The 16878-nt window shown below is 44.6% G+C and overlaps 1 protein-coding gene across 3 annotated transcripts in view; it reads left to right on the top strand.

Moving 5' to 3' along the window:
* The first annotated feature begins 7695 nt into the window (after positions 1–7695).
* tbkbp1 (TBK1 binding protein 1) overlaps positions 7696–16878 on the top strand; it is an 86205-nt gene continuing 77022 nt past the window's right edge. For 2 of the 3 annotated variants that reach the window (XM_062984619.1, XM_062984617.1), the window contains exons 1-2: positions 8073–8225; positions 14612–14730. In XM_062984619.1, coding sequence (XP_062840689.1) covers positions 14709–14730 — 22 coding nt within the window. In that variant the 5' untranslated portion in view covers positions 8073–8225; positions 14612–14708. Of the gene's footprint in view, positions 8226–14611; positions 14731–16878 lie in introns of all 3 variants that reach the window. The other variant, XM_062984618.1, reaches the window with a different exon arrangement.

Genomic DNA, 16878 nt, shown 5'->3' with positions numbered 1-16878 from the left:
AATCACAGACAGACTCCTCATTTTGAAACCCACCATCTCCCTCATCCTCTGAGAAATCCCCAGCTCCTTGCTGAGCTCCAACACACACATAGATAGATATACTCATTTTCTTGTGAGGTGCACATTATCACATTATCTGAATTCTGCACTTCTCTACTTAAATGTGGCCAGAATGCTATTTTTGCCATGGTTAATGCAAATATTGTCAGCTCCAGTAGTCTCTAAGCTGTTTCTGTTTCTCTCCACTTGTCCTCTTCATCTATTTGACTTTATTCAGTGCATCCCTATATAATGTGGAAAATGAGGTAGAGCCCAGAGACAGAGCTTTCATTAACAAAGCCATGTTTTTATTTTTCTCATGCTTGGATTCCTATTATGTGTAGTTCCAAGGTTGGTAATGAATTTGCCTCGTAAGTCAAGCTGATTAACAATCCTGTATCTGGTTGCTGATCTCTGCAGTCTATGAACCAGTTTGCTTGCAAGAGGCATCTCAAGCAATTTTTTTTGTAAAAGACCCCTTGGGTACTAACAAATTAAACTTTATTCTGTATTGTATAGAGCAGGACTGAGGAAACGGTGGTTCTCTGAATATTGCTTGACTCTGGTTCTCATCATTCCCAAATCATTGACATGGGGGGGGGGGGTTGATGGGATCTATAGTCAAGCAACTTCTGGAGGGCTACTAGTTCCTTACCACTGGTATAGGATGAATACTGAAATGTAGCTATATGACTGGTCCAGTCTTTTGGGTCAGTTATTTGGATCTGTATACTGCCTATCTAAATGACTGGATTGTAGGCCTTTTGATCTATATTAGCAACTCCAAAAATGACAAAAACAGAAGAACGGCCTGCCTCAGGGGAGTGTGCTTGCTCCATCAATGTTCAACATTTACACAAATGACCAGCCACTGCCAGAAGAGACAGAGAATTTTATCTATGCTGACGATTGTGCTATCACTGCTCAAGCAGGGAACTTTGAAAAGGTTGAACAGAAGTTCTTCGAAGCTTTAGGTGCTCTTACTGCCTATTAAAGGGGAAACCAGCTGATTCCTAATCCATCTAAGTTGCAGATGTGTGCTTTTGATCTTAAGAACAGACAAGCATCTAAAGCTCTGAGGATTACCTGGGAAGGAATCCCACTGGAGCATTGCAGCACACTAAAATACCAGGGAGTTACTCTGGACTGTGCTGTGAATTATTAGAAGCACTGCTTGAATATCAAGCAAAAAGTGGGTGCTAGAAATAATATCATACGACAGCTGACTGGCACAACCTGGGGTTCACAACCAGATACAGAGAAGACATCTGCCCTTGTACTTTGCTACTCTGCTGCTAAATATGTATGCCCAGTGTGGAATATGTCTCACCACGTTAAAACAGTGGATGTGTCTCTTAATGAGACATGCCACATTGTCACAGGATGTCTACGCTCTACACCGCTGGAGAAATTATACTGTTGAGCCGGTATTGCACAACCTGACATCTGTTGGGAAGTAGCAACCTGTAATGAAAGGGCCAAGGCATTGACATCTCCAGCCCATCCTCTGTTTGGATATCAGCCAGCATGCCAATGCCTTAAATCAAGAAACAGCTTCATGACATCTACAGAAATATTTGCAGGAACACCTCAGCATGTGAGATCCAAATGTGGCAGGCTAAAACCCGTAACCTCAATCCATGACTGATACCAGATGAGAAACTCTCCCCTGGCCACGCAGAAGACTGGGCGACTTGGAAGGTGCTGAACAGACTGTGCTTTAGCACCACGAGATGCAGAACCAATCTTAGGAAATGGGGCTACAAAGTGGAGTCCATGACATGCGGGTGTGGAGAAGAACAAACCACAGGCCGCTTACTACAATGCAACCTGAGCCCTGCCACATGCACAATCGAGGACCTTCTTATAGCAACACCAAAGGCACTTCAAATGGCCAGCTTTTGATCAAAGGAAATCTAGTATAATGCCAAGTTTTTAACTTTGTGTTCTTAAATACATTATAACTGTAACCTCAATTCGCTTCTGACATGATAAATAAATAAGCAACTCCAAAGCAGTCATGCTAGACTAAAGCATGCGGGCAGCAGTCAGCTAGGACTTTTTTCTGACAGGCAGGGAATTAGACCTTGGCATTTGGGCAACACTAGGGAACCGTGTTTGATAAAAGCCGGAGGACATCATCAAGGAGGTGGTGAAACCATAACACATTTGGATTGTTTTGAGAAGACTGTGGTATGAAATGTAGCTACATAATTCTCATGCACATGGTAGTTTGGAAAGGCTACAGTTGAAAAAGCTACACTTCCCATAATACCCTGATTAGCATATGCAGAAACACTACATTGCAGGGACCCTAGTTTACCCTTTATCTTTGGAAGATTTAAGCATTTGGAAAGTGAAAACATTCTAAAGTCCCTCTTGGTCCAGAATTAGGGGAAATGGCCTTCTTCCATCTCTGATTGTTATTATGAGGAATTAACTCACTATGCTGCTTTGCTTTAATCTTCCAAGTACTTTGCCTGTGTTATGCGCCCACGTTTTGCAGCATGGGGAGCGATAGTACTGGCCAACACACATTTTGGTGCTTCAAATGTTAGACTTGTTTTTGGGTATATCTGATCTGCTGATTCCAAAAATGGTACTAGTTTTCACCTATCAGCTCTAGTTTTTGAGATACAAAACATATGCCGTATACCAGTTGCCATCTGTTTACCCATCGAAAACCATGATAACCATAGCTAAGAAACTAGAGTTGATGTGATCTATCCAGTATACGAATCAGTGTCCCAAACAACCCCAGGAACAGGCCGAAAAACCAAGATATCAAAACATTTTTGTTGTTGTGCTGTAGTTGATGGATATCGTAGTTGGACCTAATTAATTTGAAAAAGATAGATCCCCAGTCTGTCTCAACTAAAATATTCGCAGATCTTGATTGGCTCCATTACCACAGCTGAAAGTTTAACAAGTCCAACATCTAGGTCTGGCTGGAGATGTTTGGCCAACTGAGCTAGAAGACAAAATGATGCCCCTAACATATAGAAACTAGCTACATTGACAGTTACATCTTCCTTAAATATTGGCAAAAGGAAATCTGGCAAACAGAGTCCTGTCCTTTTAACATGTAATGCAATGTGTATTTTAAGTGTTTTTAAAGTACTGCTTTAATTAAATGTCTAGTTTTAATGCATTTTAAATGTTTGTACTCCATACTGTTTTACGTGTTCTGTTTTAATTTGTATTGCAAGCTGCTTTGAGTTACCATTTGGGAGAAAAGCAGGATATAAATCAAATAAATAAACATCTTGCCTCTGCTCTTTGTTGGACTGCATTTGCTGTTTCAGGCAGCTCTTTGCCTCTGTCTAATTCTAGAGGCAGCCCTGCCAGGAAAAAGGCTATTACAGTATGTTGGATAGGTTGCCATTGAGGTTCTGCGGCAGGCAAATATATGTGTATTTTACAACGAACCTGTTTAAGCATTTGGATTTTGAAAGTAGATTTTAAAGGGTGAACAGCAGCAAAGCTGATGATGAGTTTCTGTATTGTTTTTTTTCTCCTTTGCACTTCTTTCCCTCTTCATGGTATTAAGTTGTCACGATTCAATGTAATGTATATTTTATATGCTGTGTGTCATGGAGGCCTCCATCCTTACGATATATTACTCATATAGTTACTTTATATATTCTGTTTAATCTTTGTGGTATTAAGTACTGGGTATAGATGATTTTGTAGAGGACTTTTTCAGATTCCTACATTAAAATCATCTTTTTTTTCTTTTGCAAAATAATGTTCTGGTTTTGAATTGCTATGCCATGCTTCATAAAATTATACCTTTGGACTTGGAAGTTATCCTCTTCACTCTGAGCCATATGTAACAATTATATGCTATTAACTATTCTCCCTCTGACACAATGTTCTCTCTACCTTCATAGGTTTTATTAGATTCTTACATTTGTGGGGTGTTCAAATATAGTAATAGAAGCTAGCTCAGGCATGGGCAAACTTCAGCCCTCTGGGTGTTTTGGACTTCAACTCCCATAATTCCTAACAGCCGGTAGGCTGTTAGGAATTATGGGAGTTGAAGTCCAAAACACCCGGAGGGCTGAAGTTTGCCCATGCCTGAGCTAGACCAATATATATTTTGTATACATCCAAAATGAGGCAAACCTTTTGACTCTGAAGGGAATTGTGGACAGTTTCAAGAACACAAAATATGTGTGTGTTTTTGAACCTGATATTCACTTGTCATGATTCAATGTAATGTATACTTTATAGGCGGTGTGTCATTAAGGTCTCCATCTTTACAATAAATACGTGTGTGTTCAACTGTTTCCTTCCAAATGTGATTTTAATGGATTTTTAAAAATATCTGATGTCCTGATGATGTACTTGAATCATGCTTCCAAATTTATTGCTTCTACATTAGTTTTCCCATCATAAATTCGGTGGGTTGGATACAGATTTAGGTATGTGCAAATGAGCTAACTGAATCAGACTTCCTTCCTTCCTTCTGACAGTCCACCCCCCCCCCGACCCCCCGAAATACTACATACAGAGGCCAAGAATAAAATGAACTATGATCTAAAGGCAAAGAGAGAGATTTGCCAGAATGCTGTGGAGTTCCCTTCCTTCTGGAAGAAATAGATTGCAGATCCAACTCCACCAATCCATCCATGATGGAAGAGCTGGAGTAAGACAGAATAGATCAGAGGAAATTATACATTTGAACGTCGCTTCTTGGAAAGGCAGAATCTTATCTCCTCATTTGAGAATGCTGTTGTCTTTGAACCAAAGATAAAGTAGAGTCTCGCGTATCCAATATAAACAGGCTGATGGAATGTTTGATAAGCGAAAATGTTGGATAGTAAGGAGGGATTAAGGAAAAGCTTATTAAACGTCATGTTCACATTACATGATTTGGTCATGTTTACATTACTCTCCTGGAGGGTGGCATTTCCCTATTCCCTCTGAGACTAAGGAGTCAGACATGGAGAGATGTGGTATAATAAAGCAACATTAACTCACAGTTTTTCTTGAGGTTCAGTTCCACTTTTGATCATAGTTTTAATCTCATCTGATAATGGATAATAGGCCGGATGCTGTGCAGGCCAGACACTGTGCCCAACAGTTAAAGTCTGTGCCAATCATGTCTTGCCCCATCCGGCGGGTGCCCAGCATGTGGAGAGGACCACTGTCCATTGGGAGGCAGATTGTAATACAGATAATACAGAACGTTGGATAAGCAAAGGCTGGTTAAACGAGATTCTACTGTATTTATTTCATCTAATGATAGAGCTCAGTTCTGAATAAAACCAGTTGCATTTTTAATGTATATTTGGTGAGATCTCACCTGGAATACTGTGTCCAGTTCTGGGCACCACAATTCAAGAAGGAGATTAACAAAACAGAACGTGTCCAGAGAAGGGTGATTAAAATGGCCAACAATATGGAATCCAAACCCTGTGAGAAACCACTTAGGAAGCTGGGTATGTTTAGCTTGGAGAAGGCTGAGAAGGAACATGATCTCCATGTCTAAATATTTGAAAGGATGTCACATTGTGGAAGGACAAGCTTGTTTTCTGCTGCTCTGGAGACTAGGACCCAGAGCAATGGCTTCAAATGGTAGGAAAATACATCCCACCTAAACATCAGGAAGAATATCAGACACTGGACAGACTGTGCTCTGGCACCATGAGATGCAGGGCCAATCTTAGGAAATGGGGCCACAAAGGAGAGTCCACAACATGCGAGTGAAGAGAAGAGCAAACTACAGACTACTTATTACAATGCAACCTGAGCATGCGCAATGGAGGACCTTCTCACAGTGACACCAGAGGCACTACAAGTGGCCAGCTTCTGGTTAAAGGAAATCTAGTATAATGGCATTTTTTAAACTTTGTGTTTTTAAAAACGTAATAACTGTATCCTCAATTCGCTTCTGACACGATAAATAAATCAGGAAGAACTTCCTGGTGGTAGGGCTATTCAGCAGTGAAATGTGCTGCCCTGGAGAGTGGTGAAAATTTTAAAACAGAGGATGGATAGCCACCTGTCAGGAATGCTTTGATTGTGTGTTCCTGCATGGCAGAGGTTTGAACTGGATAGCCCTGGGGGTCTCTTCCAACTCTACAATTCTGTATTTGTTGCCCTCTTGCCCATACTTCCTAGGGAACAGCTACAGATACACCATGGTTGATGAGTTGCAGTCCAATAACATCTGGAGGGTTACCAGGTGTCCATCTCTATGCTGGAGTTTGAGGCTGGAGCTACACTGCCCTATATTCCAGGCTCTCATCCCAGATTATCTTATCCCAGATTATCTGGCAGCATAGATTCATATAATTCAGTTCACAGCAGATAATCTGGAATTAGATCCCAGGATGTAGGGCAGTGTAGATCCAGCCTGAGTTCTTCCTACCTCTTTCCTCATTTCATCTTACGCCTGTTTCCCTGTAGCCCTGATAACTTCAATGTGAAGCTCAAGCATGGACTCTTTATTGCCTTCCTCATTTCCCCAAGTTTAAATGGCTGAGGCTGTTAGGAATGGTGGAAGTTGGAGTCCAAAACACATGGAGGGCCCAAGTTTGCCTGTGCCTGTCCTACACTGTACAATAAATTCAACACTGTACAATTAATGCAGGCTGACACCACTTTAACAGCCATGACTCAATGCTATGGAATCATTGGGAGTTGTAATTTGGTCTTTGGTGGAGGCGGCTTGCAAAACTATAACTCCCACCATCCCATGGCATTGAGCCATGGCTGTTAAGAGTGATGTCAAAATTGCATGGATTTCTATCTACATTCTACAGCAGGGGTCCCCAAACTTTTTAAACAGGGGGCCAGTTCACGATCCTTCGGACTGTTGGAGGGCCGGACTATAGTTGGCCACCGAGCAATAATAAATAAATAACAACAACAACAAAAAGAGGGTTGGAATAGACCCTTTGGGCCATTGAGTCCAATCCCCTTCTGCCTTTGTGCACCGAAAGCACAAGCAAAACACCCCTGACAGATGGCCACCCAGCCTCAATGTTAATAATAATAATAAAGAGGGTTGGAAGAAACCCCATGGGCCATTTAGTCAAACCCTCTTCTGCCTTTGTGCACCAATAGCACAAGCAAAGCACCCCTGACAGATGGCCACCCAGCCTCAATGTTAATAATAATAATAATAATAATAATAATAATAATAATAATAATAATAATGAGGGTTGGAAGAGAAGAGACCCTAACTGGTCATTTTGCCCAGCCCCCTTTTGCCCTTGTGCCGTTGGGGCCAGATAAATGGCTTCGATGGGCCGCATCCGGCCCCCGGGCCTAAGTTTGGGGACCCCTGTTCTACAGTTTGAATCGAAACAACAAAGGGGCTTCTTGAAGGCTGATCCCTAATTGGGAATTGCAATTTGGGGAGGCACCAGCCTTCTTTGGCGGAGGCGGCTTGCCAAACTACAACTCCCACCATCCCATGGCATTGAGCCATAGCAGTTAAGAGTGATGCCAAAATTGCACGGATTGGACAGTGGGGCTAAAAGCAACAAAGAAGGGTCTATGGGGCTCCTTGAAGGCTGATCCCTAAGTTTCCTTTCGCAGGGAGTCCTGACGCGAGGGGACGGGTGAGAGCAGCGCTGAGCCTTAAGGAGAAGGGAGGGCGCCGAAGGCAACGCGGGGACGGCTGGGCTCTGTGATTCTTTCGCTCTGTTTCCTGCTTTCTGCTGCGTGTGCTGCTGATCGGGAGCAGGAAACTGGAGCTGGAAGTGGCAGGCAAGGCTTGCGAGGGAAGGAGGGAGGGAGGGAGGGAAGGAAGGAAGGAAGGCAAGAGGAGGCGACACCAGGCCAGCCGAGCAGCCCAGGCGCCAGGGCGGCGGGGAGAAGGTGGCCCAGAGCTTTCTCCTGGCCCCACACAACGGGCCCCGCTTTATTCTGGGGGTCCCGGGGGAGGTGTGTCGGGCCCTCCAAAGGGGAAGCCACCACGTGGGTTTGGCCAGCCGAGCCTGACGGTGGTGTGAGCCTGAAGGAGGAGGAGAGGAAGGAAGGAAGGAAGCAGGGAGGGAGGGAGGGAGGGAGGGAGGGGGAGCGCCGGAGGAGCAACAAAAGAGGGGAAGGAGGGGAGGGGGAGAGGAGAAGCGAGCCAGGCCAGCCTCTCCCCCCTCCACAGCCCCACTCCTGCTCCACAGCCCTCTCTTCGGCATGGACCGCCGTTCTGCAAAGAGCTGGGGGGCCAGGTGAGTCCGATCTGTTCCCCAGGAATGGCCTGGGAAGGGGGGAGGAAGGGGAGCGGATGTTGGCCTAAGGAAGCCTTTGTGTACATTGTGCATATTGGGTTAGCAAGGTGGCTCTGCCTCCCCCCCCCCAGGAATGGGATGCTGCTCCCGAAGGGGGGGGGGGAGGAAGGGGGAGATCTGGCCCCACACTTCCCTCCCCCCATCGAGGGGGCTTCCGGCGGTGGGCTCAATGGCCTCGGCCCAACGTTTGAATCGAGAAGAGCTTGGGAAGCCTCTACTGGGGCTCTTCCTCCCATTGGTTTGGGATGGAGACTCTCCTTGGGCTCTGCCTCCCCTCCTTGCAACCATATATTATAACTCATCTTGGACTCTCCTCCCTATCTGGGTAGGACTCCCTCCATACGACTCCCATTGGCTTCTTCCTCCCCATCTGCTTTGAACCCCCTCCCCATATGACTTCACTTGAGCTTTCCCTCCCTATCTAATACTGGACCCCTCCTGTGACCCTCCACTACCTCTTCCATCCCATCTCTTTTGCCCCCCCTCCCCAATAACTACTTTTGGGTTCCAGACCCCCAAATCTGGTCTGGATCCATAATCACTCCTCAGGTTAGTACCACCTCATATGATGCCTTTAGGTTCTTGCTCCCAATCTGTTTTGGACCAGCCCATATGACCCCCCTTTGGCTTCCTCCTCCTCTGATTTGAACCCCCTCCCCATCTAACTTCACTTGAACTTTCCCTCCCTATCTAGTGTTGGACCCCTCATGTGACTCCCCATTACCTCTTCCATCCCATCTGTTTTGCCCCCCCCCCCCTCCCATAACTACTTTTGGGCTTCGGATCCCTACATCTAGTCAGGACCCATGGGTTTGGACCACCCCATATGACTTCCTTGGGTTCTTCTTCCCCATATGACTTTATTTGAATTTCCCCTCCACATCTAGTTTTGGACCCTCCATGTGACTGTCCACTATCTCTTCTATCCCATCTGTTTTGCCCTCCCCTCAATAACTACTTTTGGGTTCCAGACCTCCACATCTGGTTTTGGAGCCATAGTCTCTCCTTGGGTTTGGACCACCCTATATGACCCCCTTGGGTTCTTCCTCCCCATATGACTTTATTTGAATTTCCCCTCCACATCTAGTTTTGGACCCTCCATGTGACTGTCCACTATCTCTTCTATCCCATCTGTTTTGCCCCCCCCCCCAATAACTACTTTTGGGTTCCAGACCTCCACATCTGGTTTTGGAGCCATAGTCTCTCCTTGGGTTTGGACCACCCTATATGACCCCTTGGGTTCTTCCTCCCCATCTGTTTTGGACTAGCCCATATGACTCCCTTTTGGGTTTCTTTCACTATCTAGCTTGAAAACCCCATATGACCCCTCTTGGGTTCTCCCTTTCCATCTGATTTGCACTTCCCCGCTCTTTAATTCCTCTTCAGCTGTCTTTCTTCATCTTCTTTGGACCCCATATAAGTCCTTTGGGGTTTTCTCCCCCATCCCTCCAAGATCTGCTTTGGACATCACCCATATGACTCCCATTGGCTTCTTCCTCCCCATCTGGTTTGAATCCTTTCACCATATGACTTCACTTGAGCTTTCCCTCCCCATCTAGTATTGGACCCCTCATGTGACTCCCCATTACTTCTTTCATCCCATCTGCCCCCTCTCCCCCTGTAACTACTTTTGGGCTCCGGACCCCCATATCTGGTCTGGACCCATTCCTCCCCACCTATTTTGCACCAGCCCATTTGACTCCCCTTTGGGTTTCTTTCTCCATCTAGCTTGAAAACCCAATATGACCCCACTTGAGTTCTCCCTTAACATCTGGCTTGCATTCCCCCTTTTAATTCCACTTGGGCTCTCCCTTCCCATTTGCTTTGGACCCCATATAACTCATTTTGGATTTTCTCCCCCTCTTTCCCAGATCTGCCCCCCCCCCCCCGCCATAAAGCTCCCATTGGCTTCTTCCTCTCCATATGATTTCACATGAACATTCCCTCCCCATCTAATTTTGGACCCCCCATGTGACTCTTCACTACCTTTTCCATCCCATCTGTTCCCCCCCCCCTCCATAACTACTTTTGGGCTTCAGACCCCCTCATTTGGTCTGGACCCATAGTCTCTTCTTGGGGCTGGGGGTTTGGACCAGCCCATATGACCCCCTTGGGTTCTTCATCCCCATTTGTTTTGGACCAGCCGATATGACTCCCCTTTGGATTTCCCTCTCCGTCTAGCTTGAAACCCCTCATATGACCCCTCTTGGGCTCTCCCTTTCAATCTGGTTTGCACCCCCCCCCCCGTTTAATTCCTCTTGGGCTCTCCCTCCCCATTTGATTTGGACCCCATATTTGGCTTGGATTGGGGTTGTTGACTTCTCTGCCAATGTTCAACTTTCTTTTGACTCTATTCTTCTTCGGCTTTAGTGGGGACTTTTTGTTTTTGTTTTGTTTTCAGATTTTATTCTTTATTCTTTATTTTTGTCATTTTTTATTTATATTTTGTGTGGAGACTTCTCTTAATTTTCTCACTGGGTCATGTTTATCACTGATGACCGAGCTTAGCGAAATATACTATTTAATTGATGAGTCTCCACAATAATTGCAATTGGTTTTGAATGTTTTGAATGTTTAACATTTATTTATGTCTTATTATTGGATGTTGTTGTGTTTTGTATGATTTTTGTCTTGTATTTTATGTTAAATGTGCTTTGATTTGTATTGTATTATGTTTGAGCCGCTTTGGGTCCCATTAGGGAGAAAAGCGACATGTAAATTAATAATAATAATAATAATAATAATAATAATAATAATAATAATAGCTCCTTTTGGGTTTTCTTCCCCCACCCCTCCCCAATCTGATTTGGACTCCTCATTTGACTCCCTTTGGGTTCTTCCTTCCCATCTGAACCCCCAAGACTCCTTTTGGGCACTCCTCCCCATCTCCTTTAGACCCCCCCTTGATATGACTCCCCTTGGACTCTCCCCATCTAGTTTGGATCCCCTTTCCTCCCTTCACTCCCTTGCCTTGACATGTTATTCACAGCTGCTTCCTTTGCGCCTATTACCCCCCTCAGAAGCAATAAGATCTTGTGGTACCTCTCCTGAATTGCTTTTCAGCCTGACTCCCCCTCCTGCCATTAGCAACCCCCCTCCCAGGTCTTCTCAGCAAGCTCCCCACATCTGTTGACTCTCCCCCACCCCATTGCATGCCCTCCCCCTCCGCTTCCCTCTCCATCTTATGTGGAAGGCACTAGCCACCCCCCTCTGAATCTCCCCTTATTCCTTTCCTAAAATCCCCTCTTTTGGTTTCCACTCATTCCAGTTGTAAGGTCTCCCTCTGCCTTGTCCAGTTCTATCATGTCCTGACTCTGAATTTCCTTCCCAACTAATTGCTCTGCTTGCATTTTTCCCAATCTCCTTCCTTCCATGATACTGTACTTCCTACTAACCTGCGGCCCTCTCTCTGTTTACTGTTTGTTTTCCCATCCTGTTCCTCATTTGGAAGGGTCTCTTGCATTCCTTGTGCCAGATTCTACACTTCGAGCTTCCCCTTCTTTCCCTACAACTTTCCCCCTCTTCTCTTACTAGGCTGCTATCTGCTAAGGACTCTGCACCCACATTCCCGCTGTTTGTTGGCCTTTCCATCTGTTCCCGTTTCCTTTCTACTCCTACCACCTTGACGCCCCGTCTCACACCGTCTTGACGTGGATGCCTCCCCATTTCCCATCGTTTTGCACTTGTCTTTCCTGGGTATTGCTTTGTACTTCCCATAACCACCCCGTTGTATGGTGTGGTTCTCCCTGTACTTTTTCTGTGTTGGTTGCATTTTGGTTGTGTCCTTAAGCTACCCTACTCCTTATTGATTGCTTTGACTCAGAATTTGTTCCTTGCCCATCTAATCTGTCAGATCTTGGGATTGGAGGCAACCTGGGAAGTCACAAGTATTCCCCCTTAAGTTCTGTGACTAAAGAAAGGTGGGATCCCAGTATGCAAAATACATATAATGAATTATAAACAAACAGTTGCAACCAAATCTCCTTGACCTGTAGATTTTTCCCCCTATCACCTATTACTTTCCAGGGTTAATTTCTCCACCTATTCAACCTGTAATCTGTCTATCAAATTGATCCCATTGTCTTCTGTGACAGTTTGCTCCCTCCGCAGCAAATTCTAACTATGGTATTCTTCCATGCCTCTACCATATCCTTCTCCCCCATAAGTGCCTAACGAAACTGTGCAGACTAGAGTCCAAGCTCACCCTTCAGAACCTGATTTGTGAAGCAATAATAGAGAAGAATGCCTCTGGGTACAAACAGAGTACATTTCTCCTTACCAGTCAGGCACTACTCCCCCCTCCCCAAGCTCTTTCCCAGCTTACCCAGTAGGCTGGTAAGTTCTGTTTCTGTATGGTGCTGTACATGTGAGAGAGGGGTAAAAATAGAAAATAAAGATTCTAGTACAAAACATTCAGCTCTCTATCGCGGCATCTTTGTTCCCTTCTGTTGCAAGGTTATGTCGCCAAAGCCTATCACCCATAAACGGAATGTTTTGTATTTGGATCCTTATTTTCTATTTTCCTCCAACCCTCATATCTTGGCCTCCAACTGTCATATGGCTTCCAGATCATATCTGCCTTCAACTAAATGCTTCTGTTATCCTTCCTGTGGCAAGAGTGGACCCTGACTGCTCTTACCACGAGGCCACGATGAAGTATTGCGCATAGCTAAATTGTGGAATGCACTTCAACAAGATGTAATGATAGATGTGAGCTTGAATGGATTTAAAATGAGACGAATAAGGCAGATTGTGGAGGGGGAGGCAATTAATGGCGGCCATGATGTGCTTTTGAAGTTGTTTTAGTTCAGACTGTTTTTAAACTGTACTTGTTTTACTCATTTAATTAGCCACATTAAGTCTCAGTTGGGGGAGAAAGACAGGGCAAAACAAAAGCTAAATTCATTATCTCTGGTAGCAGAGAGAATCCTGCATACCGTTGCCTATGAGAACAACACCATGCACTGTTGTGGGCTGCTTATGGCTTCTCATGGAGTACTTGGTTGGTCATTGTGGGGACAAAATATGAAAACAATAGCAGAGGATGTTATGACATTCATGCACTGTTTATTTCTCATGTCAGAAGTAAACTGAGGGTACAAGTTGTAATGTATTTCAAAACACAAAATTTTGGCATTGATACTAAATATCTTTTGTCCAGTAGCAGAACACTTGGAGTTCCTCTGGTGTTGCTATTAGAAGGTCTTCCATTGTGCATGTGGCAGGGCTCAGACTGCATTGTAATAGGTGGTCTGTGGTTTGCTCTTCTCCACACTCGCATGTCGTGGACTCCACTTTGTGGCCCCATTTCTTAAGGTTGGCTCTGAATCTCATGGTGCCAGAACACAGTCTTTTCAGTACCTTCCAAGTCTCCCAGTCTTCTGTGTGCCCAGGAGGGAGTCTCTCATCTGGCGTCAGCCACTGATTGAGGTTCCAGGTTTTAGCCTGCCACTTTTGGACTCCTGCTTGCTGAGGTGTTCCTGCGAGTATCTCTGTAGATCTTAGAAAGCTATTTCTTGATTTAAGGCGTTGGTGTGCTGGCTAATATCTGAACAGAGTATGGGCTGGAGATGTCAATGCCTTGGTCCTTTCATTGTTGGCTGCTACTTCCTGGCGGATGTCAGGTGGTGCAATGCCAGCTAAACAGTATAATTTATCCAGTGGCGTAGGGCATAGACATCCTGTGATAATGCAGCATATCTCATTAAGAGCCACATCCATTGTTTTTTAACATAGTGAGATGTATTCCACATTAGGCATATTCAGCAGCAGAGTAGCAAAGCGCAGGGGCAGATGTCTTCACTGTGTCTGGTTGTGATCCCCAGGTTGTGCCAGTCAGTTTTCGTACAATGTTATTTCTAGTGCCCACTTTTTGCTTGATAGTCAAGCAGTGCTTCCTGTAAGTCAGAGCATGGTCCAGGGTAACTCCCAAATATTTTGGTGTGCTGCAATGGTCCAGTGGGATTCTTTCCCAGGTAATCGTCATGCACTGATTTTAGGTTTGTCATAGGGGCATTTGGCTGCCTACTGTGGGAACCTGACACTGGACGAGGTATGCCTTTGGTCTGGCTTGTATGCCTTGTTTTATGCTCTTTGCTTCATGGGTAAGCAGCTGCCATTGCATGAATTTTGAATGACGTTGGGGAAGGCAGGCTGTCTGAATTTTGGGTTCCAGTCCCCTCAATTGTATTCCTCATTGAAATGATTTGAGAACTGTGAAATAACATCCCTGCAATCTATTTATCTGTAAACCATGTGAAATAGCAGAAGCAAGCTGTGCTATGAGCTTACCATGCACCAACAGTCTTTTTCCTTCTTATATGCAGATAGGCTCGTATTACTACAGCGATCATTGGACTTCAGTTTGGGGTTACCAGTGGCCCTTACAGGGCTCAGCAGGTTACTCCTGAGACTGTGATAAAAATGGAAAAGGACTTATTGAAAGGTGAAGCTTCTCATGTTGAATGGTGTTATTGCATGCCCAAGAGATAACGTATTTCATAATGTTTCTTGTTGAGTGCCATGAAGTTGTTTCTCACTTATGGCAACCTTGTAGGGAACTTATTGTAATGTTCGCTGCTGAACCAGTGGATGGACAGACTCACAACCCAACAGAGTCAGTATCTTGTAAGGTAGTAGGGCACCTTATACCACACTTATCATTGGGTTTTCTTGGCAGGATTTGTTCAATTGGGGTTGCCTTTGCTTTCCTCTGAGGCTGAGAGGATGAGACCTGCTCAAGATCATCTAATGCAGTGGTTCTCAACCTGTGGGTCCCCAGATGTTTTGGCCTTCAATACCCAGAAATCCTAACAAACTGGCTGAGATTTCTGGGAGTTGTAGGCTAAAACACCTGGGGACGCTGATCTAATGGGTTTCCATGAGCAAGAAAGGATTTGAATCCTGGTTTCCAGAATCATAGTTGAATGCCGGAATTATTTCCTCCTGCTGGTTCTCACTTCTCAGTGTAATTGTGGTAATTTTGTACAGAAAGCCAGCCTGCCTCTTCAGCAGTTGAAGTGGTTGGACTAGAATTGTAAACAAAATTTTCAAATGGCTCAGCTATTTGCATGTCTCTTTCTATACACATGTTGTATAGTTTCATTGATCATGACCCCATAAGAGAAACAGAACAATTACAGCTTAATGTGCAGTTCAATCTTTGCCACTTTCTGGCTACAACTGCAATCTGCAGAAAGATTTTTTGGCCATGTATTCTTCTATCAGTTGTGCTTTAGTTGGGGGGGGGGGGGGCGTCTAGAGTGCTGTTCTAAAGGGGTTCAAGCTAATCTTTCTGAAAGTTTTAAATGTAGTTTGCTTTATACATGTTGATGCCTCCCTCACAAAGTCCATTTTGAGTCCATGTGGAGAGAAATGTGGGGTATAAATAAACATAATAATTATAATCCATTCCTGTCGGCAACCAGATTGCTAAACTTGTCTTCTTAAGGAGAGTTAGGAATATAACTCTCCTTAAGAGAATTATTCTGCATTGGTCAGACCACACCTGGAATACTGTGTCCAATTCTGGGCACCACAATTTAAGGGAGATGTTGACAAGCTGGAATGTGTCCAGAGGAGGACGACTAAAAGGATCAAGGGTCTGGAGAACAAGCCCTGTGAGGAGCGGCTTAAAGAGCTGGGCATGTTTAGCCTGCAGAAGAGAAGGCTGAGAGGAGACATGATAGCCATGTACAAATATGTGAGGGGAAGTCATAGGGAGGAGGGAGAAAGCTTGTTTTCTGTTGCTCTGGAGACTAGGATACGAAACAACGGCTTCAAACTACAGGGAAGGAGATTCCACCTGAACATTAGAAAGAACTTCCTCACTGTGAGAGCTGTTCAGCAGTGGAACCCTCTGCCCTGGTGTGTGGTGGAGGCTGCTTCTTTGGAGGCTTTTAAACAGAGGCTGGATGGCCATCTGTCAGGGTTGCTTTGAATGCGATTTTCCTGCTTATTGGCAGGGGGGTTGGACTGGATGGCCCACAAGGTCTCTTCCAACTCTATGATTCTAGGATTCTAGGAGACTGAATCATTCTGGGAGTGTGGGACTGTTGTTTGAGTGCTGGACTATGCTTCTGGAAACTGGGTTTCAAATCCCTGTTTGGCCATGGAAATCCACTGGGTGATCTTGCATGAATCATACTCTCAGCCTCAGAGGAAGGCAAAGGCAACCCAACCCTGAACAAATTTTGCAACCCCCCCCCCCCAAATAAAATAAAAAATAAAACAAAACAAACAAACCTATGATAGCATCACCTTGAGATCACTAGAAGTCAGAAACAACTTGAAGGTCCACAACAAAAAGTAAGATGGAAAACAGTGAGCCTGAGTACAGTGTGTTTAAGGTCACCCACATTATTTGACTGGGTCCTCTATAGATAGAGTCTGTAAAGTAATAGATAGAAAAGGAATTCGTATAGGAACTCTTAAAACATCATTATACAATTCCAAATGTTTTTGGTGCTGTTTAGATGAAGTGGAAAGTCATGTGTATATTCTCCTGCTTACATATGTATATAAGCTGTGTAGGTTTGCAACAGAGATTTCTTGCATATCGTAAGAGCTGTGTGACAGTGAAACTTGTACCCAC

The sequence above is a fragment of the Anolis carolinensis genome, chromosome 6, assembly GCF_035594765.1.
Source record: "Anolis carolinensis isolate JA03-04 chromosome 6, rAnoCar3.1.pri, whole genome shotgun sequence".
Lineage (NCBI taxonomy): Eukaryota > Metazoa > Chordata > Lepidosauria > Squamata > Dactyloidae > Anolis > Anolis carolinensis.
This window is presented reverse-complemented; position numbering and strand designations above follow the sequence as displayed.